Source organism: Styela clava, chromosome 1 (genome assembly GCF_964204865.1).
Source record: "Styela clava chromosome 1, kaStyClav1.hap1.2, whole genome shotgun sequence".
Classification (NCBI taxonomy): domain Eukaryota; kingdom Metazoa; phylum Chordata; class Ascidiacea; order Stolidobranchia; family Styelidae; genus Styela; species Styela clava.
Genome location: NC_135250.1, coordinates 12713905 through 12725026, shown reverse-complemented (window position 1 = coordinate 12725026; position 11122 = coordinate 12713905). Strand labels below are relative to the sequence as shown.

Here is an 11122-nt window from a genome sequence, read left to right as displayed (position 1 = left end):
CAATACAATCAAAAAACACAATAAGCTCAGCAGTCAATATGACAAATTCGAAGACCAACTTCGAACAGAAAATTTCCATGTGTTTGTATATTAATATAATTATACAACGACTTAGTTACTAAAAATCAATATCAATAATAATTCAAGCAATCCTATGCCACGCAATGTAGTGCGAAATGTCTTGTCGAAAAAATCTGTCAGTTGTTTTTTTACTGATCTATACATGAAATGATAAAAGTAACTTTTTTGCATTACTGGAATTAATTAAACATTCGTAAAGATCCAGATAAACCCATGATCATGTGGCCTCGTTAGTTAGAGTTGGTACTATAAAATCATTTCAGACTGGCCTTAGTATGCTGGTGACACAAAAAAGATGCCAAACGCCAGGACAAATGTAATTATTAAAACATTGAGTTTATACTGTAGTATTTTTGTTAATTTTAGGTTCATATATTTAGATTAAGTTATTTTTAGTGTATGTATTATTCTTTCCTTATTCAAAGCTTGTTCAAAAATGATTTTAATGGTTGTACATAGAATTTTACGATTTTCTATAATAAAAACTGTAACTTGCAAATGTTGCAATAATAGTGGAATGCAAATATTAATATGTAATTGCATTTGAAATTGAAGAAAATAATAAAACTTAATCCAACTGTTTAGTTGCATCACAATATATGTCACAAACTAAAACTATCTTAAAAATATCTTTTAAGTATACATTATCAAAAACTGTTTGCGGCTCTTTTTACAATTTTCAAAATGCAATGCGGCTCTCGAAAACCCATGAGTTTGACACCACTGATCTATTCTAGACGATTCAAGCATTGCTTTGCGAAATTATATCACTTCAATTAAATTGAAATAATCTCGCTATATTAAATACAAAATCGTTGCTATCATAAAGGTAAACCAATTCAGCCACTCGAAACATATTGGCCTTCACAAAGCAAAGGAGGCAAAATTGAGAGTTCATGAGCTATGAACATTTGTTCTTTTCTTTGTCTTGAACTTTCCATACTCCACAGCCCCTATTAATTTTTTTTAATTTTAATTACCATGTGATGGTCATACATATCTTTAACTTGTATTTTCTGTCATGATGTATTATCTCAATGTGCCAAACTATTAATTAGTGTGCATATTTTGCTTCCAGATGACATAAATGTATTGTCATGTTTATTACCTCAGCTTGGAGTATTGACAAGAAAAAGGTGCCAGTAAATTAGGTAAAAAAATTTTCAACTCATTGTTATAATCAGAATTCACAATCAATAGGAATTATAAACAGCCAACAATCAGTGAGAATTATATGCGAAATCCCTCAGAATAAATTTGTCTAAAATCGGAGGAAGGCAAAAAATATGGGTAGTTTCCATCCACACAAGCATTTCAAGAAGACTTGCTCGAGCCAAACTAAATGAGCATCGTCAGGTGATCGGTAAGGCTGCAAGTTGAATTCAGCCCTGCAACCTCCTGCATAGAAGATAATATTAATTAGTGAGCTATGAGCTAAATTCCTAAATTTAAACAAACCTATCTACGATGCATTATGTACCAGCAATGTTACCTACGATTAACTGAATATGTAATATGTCTAATAAATTCACCTACAAAAGCAAGTTCGATAGGTGCAAACTTTGTGTTATGGAATTGTATCGCAGCACAGTTTTGTATGACACCCTCTTTAAATGAAATTCCAATGATTAAGCGCAAACATAAAAATTACTAACTTTGAACTTTGTCATTATCTGCAAAATGTTCCACACAAATCTTTCCGCTATCGCGTTTGTAATCTTCTCTGATAAAAAAAAACGTCTATGATGTCCAGAATTGCTCTTTACAGCTTGCCTGTTATTCCAGCTTTCCAAGTAAGCAAAACTTTTTAGATATAGAGATTATTTTGTTTTGTTACAGGCGCAAAAAGGCAGGTACTACACGTAAAAAAGACGCCGAGTAGCAAAAGCGAGCGGAAAACGGACGCGAAAGGCGACGAGAAATATGTGCATTGGAGCGTATCATGAAATACAATGTTTTGCCTGTAGTCTTATGGAGTGACGTCAGAGTTGCCTATCATGTTGTTTAATGTCATTGGTTGCATCATGCTGTGTCACTCGTCACGGCTGAGTTGAGACTCAACGTGACAATTTCATCAATTCATTCATAATAAAGGTGCAATCTGCGTATATCGAGGAGTTTCTGTACCACGGTATTTCGGCTCAAAATGGCTCAGACTAGTTTGCCTTTGCATGAGAAAAAGGAATTAATTGTTCGACATCTTCAGGTATGGACATAATTTGACTAGGCCATTGGTGGTTCACGTAACCGCTGGTCGGTTACGGCTTCCTCCACCACCAAGTCCATGCTTCCGAAAACAAACAATATAACTAATCCCATACCCGACTTGGAATGGTAACCGAACGAGAGGCCGTGGTTCGCCATATGGATAAGCTGTCTTATCGGCTTTCCTCTCCCCCGGGATAAATATGTAAATCTTATCTTATCTAAGACTAATTGTATTATTATATCACATTGTGCACTGTGGTATGAATGTATAATGCCCCATTCTCTTGGTTCATTTTTTATTAATAGAAACCTCCTTGCTGCCTTGCGCTGTGTGAGACTCGGCATTATCCTTTTACAGTTTTAAATTTTGGGGTGGCCCTGGTTTATGCCGAATCCATCAATTTAATCCTGATTCTTCTCCTTGCTTTTTTTCTCTTTTACTTCTTTTCTTTTACTTCTCCTTGCTGCCCTGACACGAATTGTTTGAATACTCCCATCTTTTTATATTTGTTATTGGCGATGAAAGAGTTTAACTGAGAAATGTTACAAATTTGTGCTAACTTTTCCTGTCATCCTTTGTATGTCTAACATGAATTTCTGAATCTAATACCATTCATCTCCACATAAACATAGTTGTCATTCGCTCCTAGTAATCTACGTGCTAATATTTTTTGATAGGAGGTGTTGGGAGATGACAAGTTGACAGAGATACTAAAGGAGCGAGATGTTAAAGTCTACTGGGGAACAGCAACAACAGGAAAACCTCATATTGCTTATTTTGTTCCCATGTCAAAAATAGCAGACTTTTTGAAAGCTGGCTGTCATGTGAGAATTTTTAATCTAAAAGCAGCATTATCTATCCATATCCATATCCACATAATGTGTGTTGTATTTGAATTAATTTTATGGTAAATATCATAAAATTATTTGAAAATCCAATGTTTGCAAATTGTTTTGCCAGAGTAAATTAAAAATCTGAGATAATTTAATTCATTGTTTTCAAATGTTTCTACTTATTTTTAGGTTACGATATTACTGGCTGATCTTCATGCGTACTTGGATAATATGAAAGCACCATGGGAACTTTTAGAATTACGAACAAAGTGAGATTATTAACTACAATTTCTAACCAGGACGGGATAAGAATGGATTTTTATATTTATCCTGGGGAGAGGAAAGTAGATGATATTGCTCAATCATATGACAAACCACGGCCTCTTATCCAGTTGCAATGTCTGGTATGGGATTAGTTGGCCAATAATTTTTTTCAGATGCATGTACTTGATGTTGGATGGAGTTCCAGCATAATAATCCTCTACTGAATTCAAACTTGCGAACTTGCGCAGAGTAAGCACAGGCGCAAAGGCAAGCGTATTCCTCACGCTAGCATGATGCGCCAATGTCTTGAATAGGAATTATATTAGTCAAACTGCTTTGACTATTCATTCGGAAATTTTGTTAGAAAGTCATGTAAAACGAACATGTATTATCGTTGATCAGGTATAAAAGTTTATGTCACTTCTATTTTAAGATACTATGAAGCTGTAATTAAAGCGATGTTGGAATCCATCAATGTTCCATTGAATAAGTTAAACTTTGTTAAAGGGACAGATTATCAATTAGATAAGAAATATACTCTGGATGTCTACAGGTTAACATCAGTAGTGACTGAGGTAAGTACGGTATACCCCTGAAAACTAACTATCAAGTTTTTGTATCCGACTGATCTTCTAAATACGTTTTTTAGCACGATGCAAAAAAGGCAGGAGCAGAAGTTGTTAAGCAAGTGGATCATCCATTACTGAGTGGACTTCTATATCCTGGATTGCAGGCATGATAACTGAATTTATCATTTTTCTTTGTTTTCTGTAGTGCAGGGGTGTGCAACCGCAGCCCGCGAAGAAGTGCGAATTTTGAATTGTGTACGGCCCGCAAAGCAAGTTTTCAATTTAGTTTAATCTAGTATGTGTGAATAATTTTAATCCTTTTGCATTGCGAAGTAAATTATACCCCAATTATTATTTATGCCTATGACGTTACAACTTAAAATGCCCTAAATTTTTGTGGCCGCAATTACTAGGAAGCATATGTTCAATAAAAGTGCGGCCGCGGTTTCACCCAGTTATTTAACGTTTAATCTTAGAATAATAAACAAAGGTGAATGGTTTGTTTCAATCAGGCTTTGGATGAAGAATACCTTGACGTCGATGCACAATTTGGTGGAGTGGATCAACGAAAAATTTTTACTTTTGCAGAAAAGGTGATTTTTCCAAATGCTTTTCCCTAAACCTAATGCGTTGTCATAAAGGTAGTTTCACAACTAGGTATCCTATGCCTTTTCAACATCTTTCATTGTCAATTGATTAGGTTTCGAGGTCTTACTTAGTTCAATTTTTATTATCAGTATATGCCTGCACTTGGATACAGAAAAAGGATACATTTGATGAATCCAATGGTACCTGGACTAACGGGATCAAAAATGAGTTCATCCGAAGAGGTGAGATTTTTGTTTTATTTAATTTTCTATTACATAGGAGGGGCACTGTGCATTTTCTTCATATGCCACAGTCTGGTCAGATAAAATCGGATTATGTTTTAAACCTAGTTTCGGGCTTATTGTTACAAAACATTACCGAAAAATGTGAACACAGAGTAAAGATTAATTGGATTTAACTCAAGTTGGTAATTTACTCATAATTGACTTTCTATGAGCTTATGTTTTTGACCTGTTTTCCAGGACTCTAAAATAGATCTATTAGATGACAGTGCTGCTGTAAAACGAAAACTGAAAAAAGCTTTTTGTGAACCTGGCAATATTGAGAACAATGGACTTCTCGCATTTGTGAAACATGTTATATATTCGGTCTATGGAGGTAATGTAGTTTCATTTATTAGTGATAGTTGATCATTGGCAGAGTCCATGTATGACCGAAAGTTCTGATGTTATCAATTATTAATTTTATAGAATTTGAGATTTTGCGGAAAGAAGAATTTGGAGGAAATATAGTGTATAAAAATTTTCATGATTTAGAAAAGGATTTTGCAGAAGAGGTATGGTGTAACTAGAATCTAAAAAATAAAAAATCCATGTGTTATTTATACATGGGAAGGGAAATAGTTCCTTTCATGTATGGTGTTCATTGGTAAATTTTTCCATTTTGATAAAATTAAGATAGGGAACATAGTTCCCAAGCTAGGCTTATCGAGCCACTCAGGGGGGTTTCAATCAATGATACCTTCTCATAGGAATCCAGCGATGTAGTTCACTTGTGAATTTAAATACTGAAAAAAGTGACATATTTTCTGTCATGGGCAGCACAGTGATAGAATTTATTTACACTGAATAATTACGTAAAAGAACCGGCGCTCCAGGTGTGTGTACCAATATGGACTGGTAACTGATTTTGTCTGGCCACTTTTCATCAAGTTGTGTAGAGGGATGGAAGCCTATGGGCAGGGGGTATATTCACTTGGCTAACACAGACAGTCCTCGAACTCGTAATAGAACTAAAATAAGGAAAATCGGAATAAAATTATGGCCTAACGTTAACCTGGTACACACACTACGGGAATACCAAAAATCTATGTAGGATCCCATTTATATATTGATACCAAAAATAATTAATAAGGATCAGAAAATTTTGGAATGTTGTTCCTTATTTTCGGGTTAGAGTGCTTAAACTTGTGGAACAATGTTTAGCACTTTTCTAGGAGAACATGAAGTGAAGTTTATTGTACTTATCCTCCCACTCTCCCAGGGATATTTTAATATTAAAATATTATTTGTAGACTGTAGAGTATGTAATATCAATTTCTCAATATTATATATATATATGATTTGACATGAATAATTTTTTTTTTTGTGGAAAATCTGAATTTAAATGTCTCATTAGAATTTTTAACTATATACCATTGTACTTATTGCACTGATTCTTATTGATATATATATATTTCATTTTTTTTTTTTTTTAGAAAGTTCATCCAGGCGATTTGAAGAATTCGTTACAATCAGCATTAGATAAATTACTTGATCCGATCAGAACTAAATTTCAATCTCCTGAATTGAAGGAACTAACAGCTAAAGCTTATCCTAAACCAGTCAAAGCAAGTAGGAATTTATATTTTTGATAAAATTATCGAAGATTTGAATTTTGCCGTATTACCGTAAGAATGTAATTATGTTTTCATGACATTAGTACAATAATGCATGCATTTTTTCTTGCTGAAAAAATGTACAAAAAATAATCGTATTTATTTAAAGCAGGGACCCCTAACTTTTAATACAAGAGGGCCAAATACAAATAACTGGTTAAAACCATGCGCACCTTCATTCAACATGGGCTTTCTAGTGGTTGCTGCTGTCACAAAAATTTTGGTTATTGATCTTAAGACATGTGTTTTTCGCTTTGGCGAACAGGCACTTGCAGCGCAAAGGGATTGGAATTTTTTGCACATACTAGATTAAACTGATTTTAAAACTCATTTCGTGGGCACTCCCATTTGAAGTTGGCTTTTCTCCGCAAAATTTTTTCTTGTGGGCGGTATTTGGCTTGCGACCGCAGGTTGCACATCCATGATTTAACGGACATCCAACCACTTTATGCTGTTTACAAATGCATTTGAATCCGTTCCTTTTTTTTTTTTTCATAATTTATTGAAATCCATTTTAGATTATTATACTCTATTACTATTATATGCAATTAACTTTTTTTCATCTAATTCCATAAACAAACAGAAGCAAAAAAAGGTGGAGGGGGGAGTGGAGATCAGGCAAACCAAATTGATGAAACTAAAATAGCTGGTCGACTTGATATGAGGGTCGGAAAAATAATATCGGCTAAAATGGTGAGTTGTCAAAAGCATTGCATGGATTAAATTTCTGAAACGGTTGTCAAAATGTATGAGCTTGTTATCTAGGGCAGGGGTGTGCAACTTTTTTCACAGGCGGTCCAAATATAAGTAACTGGGTGAAGCCGCGGGCTGCAACTAGAAGCTCTACATACGAAAATCTTTGGATATGAAACACTTGTAGTTTTTATTCGGTATTGCTCTGTTCTTTCTTCTTACCATGTGTACCTCAAATAATTTTCTGTTTGCAAGGGTTTTCGTTTTGGAACGAAATTAATTTGTTCCAAGCCCCTTCGTAAGTAGAAAATTTCGTAAGTACGAACGCTCTTTACCTGAAAATGCAACAATTCGTTCTAAGCCCCCAAAAAACCTGGAAATAATATGACTGGGCCAAGCAAAGACCGTGGAGAGTGGGAGGACGGCGGTCGGAGGTGGTGAGAGGAGGCGTTAAACGTTGAAATCTAAGATAGAACGTAATGAGCACACGCACGTGAAATTCAAAATTAAGATTTTTTTATTTATTTTGCAGTTCCATTTTTTTTGCGCGCGTCTCATTGTCCTCCCGACTGAAACTGTGTGAGACTTATTGTACTCACCGCGGGAAACGAACGGGCCATTTGGATGACACTGTCAGATAGTTGATTGGCGTGTGGCAGGGCAGGTACCACGTAGTTCAATTTTTATATTGCTTACGACACCATTCGTAGATTCAAAAAAACGCAAATGTAATTACGCGATCGTCATTATCAAATGAGTAACCTGATTCCCAGAGAGAATTAAGACCGGAAATCTTCGTTCATTTTGCTAGTCAGCGCTGATTTAAATATTTCATGTCGACATGTGATTTTATTTTTGATTAAAAACTGATACAATCAACTTAAGCTGACCGATATTATCATCAACGACGCGTGATAGATACCAAATAATCTGTAAGAGCTATTTTATAAAATCGAAATTGCAAGAAATGGAAAAATTTGTTCGGTCACTATCGAAATGTAATATACGATAATTAATTGTAAAATATTTCCAATCAAAAACATCCTCGACGTTGAATAAGCACTTTAAGTCAGCGCTAATTGAATTATTGAAATCATTTCATGCCGACTGTAATTTACTGCCTTCGATTACAATGAAAATGAAATAATTGTAAAATGTTTTAAATCCAAATGTTGACGGCGGCGGTAGATATGTGCGCCATATTCGGTATTCTTACAAACACGAAAAACAAAAATAATCGAAGTTTGCGTTATTCGAATAATGAATTTGAAATGGACATCTGTGCTTCAAGCACTTCATTAAATTAACCTAAAATAAACAAAAGTCACTACACACATTTTTTGTTTTCGGTTTTCGGGCACATCCTTCAAAATTGGCTCTTCTCCGCTGACCGCACAATTTTTCTTGGCGGGCCGCAGTTTGCACACCCCTGATCTAGAGCGATTTACGCGATTTAACTTGTATTTCCGTTTTTTAATATTATTTTCATCGATTGCCTAATTATTCGGTACTCCCGTAGTGTGTGTTCCAGGTTGGGTTTTTCTGTTTTCATTCTGATTTTTCATATTTTAGTTCTGTTACAAGTTCGGGGACTGTCTGTGTTAGGCAAGTGAATATACCTCCTGCCAATATGTTTCAGTCCCTTTACACAACTTGATGAAAAGTAGGCGAACAAAATTAGTTTACTCCATATTGGTACACACACTTCGAGAGCAGCAGTTATTCAAGGCGTGGATCATGTAGTTTGTGATATTGAATTTATTATATATTTTAAAGATTAAAGGATTATCAAGTGTCCCAAATTATACACTTTCTTTGACATTTCCTCAGCTAAACTCATGTCTTACAATTATTTTTTTTTTAATTTATTTTACATAACACAACAATGTGGTGCCTAAGGCCAAAACGTTTTATTTCTGCTTACAAGCATGAAATGTTTTTATAACGAATATTTATGATGACTTGCGACACTGTGGCCATGTTCATGTAAATTTTATGCTAAACGTATACCAGACTTAATTAAAGGAATTGAGAATGTGTGCATCTGGGCAATTTTCCAAACTTTAATTTCATACATTTCAATAATCCAAACCCTTTATAATACAAAGTTGTCTCTGAGGGATATAGGATGGGAATTGATAATTCTAACCATGTTTTTTCAAACTTGAAATTAATTTTCTTGCAGCATCCTGATGCTACTTCTCTATATCTTGAGGAAATAGATTTTGGTGAAGAGTCTGGTCCAAGAACAGTCATCTCTGGCCTAGCTGGTCTTGTACCGTTAGAATCATTAAAAGACAGACTTGTAATCGGATTGTGCAATCTAAAACCACAAAAAATGAGAGGAATCGAGTCAAATGCCATGTTACTGTGTTCATCAAAAACGTGAGTGCAAGGGGTTTTAACAGTACTGCAGTTTTACTTTATTGATGTTATATCAGTATGCTAAATAAGGGTCGCTTATTAAAATATGAATAGCATGGGATTTACATATTTATCACTGGGCAGAGGAAAGCCGAAAAGTTGGCTTCATCATATGGTGAACCACGAACTCGCTTCCGATTACCAGTCCACATCGGGTATCCTCTTGCACATATATACTCCCCCACACGAGATTCGAATGCGGTACACCGCCGAGCCGAATAAATTTTGAGCATGTAATCCGGGGCAGAGGGTGCCGCAAGTCAAAATTATTCTTTCAATATAAATCGTGATTTTTTGCGTGCATTCATTTGTTTGGTGTTTTATTACTTCAGAACAGATGAGGTACGTTCTGTTGAGCCATTAGATCCACCAAATGGTAGTCAGGTTGGTGATCGAATTTATGTTGATGGACTCAATGATGTAAAACCAGATGAACGACTGAATCCAAAACGAAAAATATGGGAAAAAGTTCAGGTAATTTTATCATATTTTTATTAAGTAGTTCTGCTCAACTTTGAAAATATCATATAGAATGAATAAGCAAGCATCTTCAAGTCAGCTTAAAAATTCTAAAATTCCGACCTTTTTGAATTAGATATTACTGCTCGATAACCAGCTTTGGTTCCCCGCGACTTCCCTTTCCCAGTAAAACTATGTAATTTATCATTTTCTCGTAATTTGTGCTCGTGTGATATTTTTTCACTGGTTGGGAAAAATAAACTTGACTTGGCTTGTAATGAGCTGCCATTTGCTGTAGTTTACTCATTTACATTTGGCAAGTATTACAGACTTGATAGTATTCGGAATTCTGTGGCAATACACTCCAGTGGCAAGTCTCTATTCTAATTTAATTGGGGTTCTGCACCGCCAAAAAAGTTGAACTACTGTTCTAAGCTAATTCATGGTCCCCCTCGCTAATAAGAGATCATCAGTTTATGTCAATCAGATACCGAACTTCTTGGTCAAACCTTATTGGTTAAACATGGCACTAGCCATCTCAATTTTAGAAAGTCGCGAATCGCAATGTAACAAAACTATAACTATATCAGTTGCAAACTATTTTCAATTTTTGTTTCAGGCTGATTTAAAAGTTTCGTCCGATGGTCAAGCTCTGTGGAAAGACTTCGCTTTGATGTCGTTAAAAGGCAGAGTTAGTTCAGCAACATTACGAGACGCAAATATTTCTTGATCTTGAATAATATATATTTAAATGGAAATGAAATATATTATATTATTGAGCGGAAATAGGAGGCATGGTGAAATTTAACTTCAGACTGACGTTGTCGTGATTTACATGTGGACCACGCTTGATTTGGTTTAACCAAAGTAGTAACGTTCTAAATATAGATACAATAAAAATTAAACCTGATTATACAAATTGTTTGTGGTTTGAGGTTCGTGTCCTACTGTCTGACTAAAGATTTACTTGACAACAATGATGGTTTAGAAGGGCTGCTGTTACATTCAACGTTCAGTTTCCAGTGGTTTAGGCATTTCTCCTATGTGTAATTAGGGGACTGTGCTGTGCATTATCTTAGGCCACGCTTTGGCGACGACGTTATCA

General features: G+C 35.0%; 1 protein-coding gene across 1 annotated transcript; it reads left to right on the top strand.

Annotated features, from left to right (window-relative positions):
* The first annotated feature begins 2102 nt into the window (after positions 1-2102).
* On the top strand, positions 2103-10936 carry LOC120346377 (tyrosine--tRNA ligase, cytoplasmic-like). Its single transcript, XM_039416095.2, has 14 exons — positions 2103-2287; positions 2968-3114; positions 3313-3392; positions 3821-3962; positions 4037-4120; positions 4469-4549; positions 4694-4786; positions 5027-5162; positions 5255-5340; positions 6262-6397; positions 7025-7134; positions 9320-9519; positions 9891-10032; positions 10637-10936. Exons 1-14 carry the CDS (start codon positions 2228-2230, stop codon positions 10745-10747), a joined length of 1608 nt encoding a protein of 535 aa, XP_039272029.2. The 5' UTR covers positions 2103-2227; the 3' UTR covers positions 10748-10936.
* The last annotated feature ends 186 nt before the right edge of the window (positions 10937-11122 follow it).

Bases quoted from the DNA above. Each gene is read 5' to 3' on its own strand.
- LOC120346377 (XM_039416095.2), top strand. From the start codon at position 2,228: ATGGCTCAGACTAGTTTGCCTTTGCATGAGAAAAAGGAATTAATTGTT. The intron at 5,163-5,254 runs GTAATGTAGTTT...TTAATTTTATAG, and splicing joins TATATATTCGGTCTATGGAG to AATTTGAGATTTTGCGGAAA. The intron at 10,033-10,636 runs GTAATTTTATCA...TTTTTGTTTCAG, and splicing joins AAATATGGGAAAAAGTTCAG to GCTGATTTAAAAGTTTCGTC.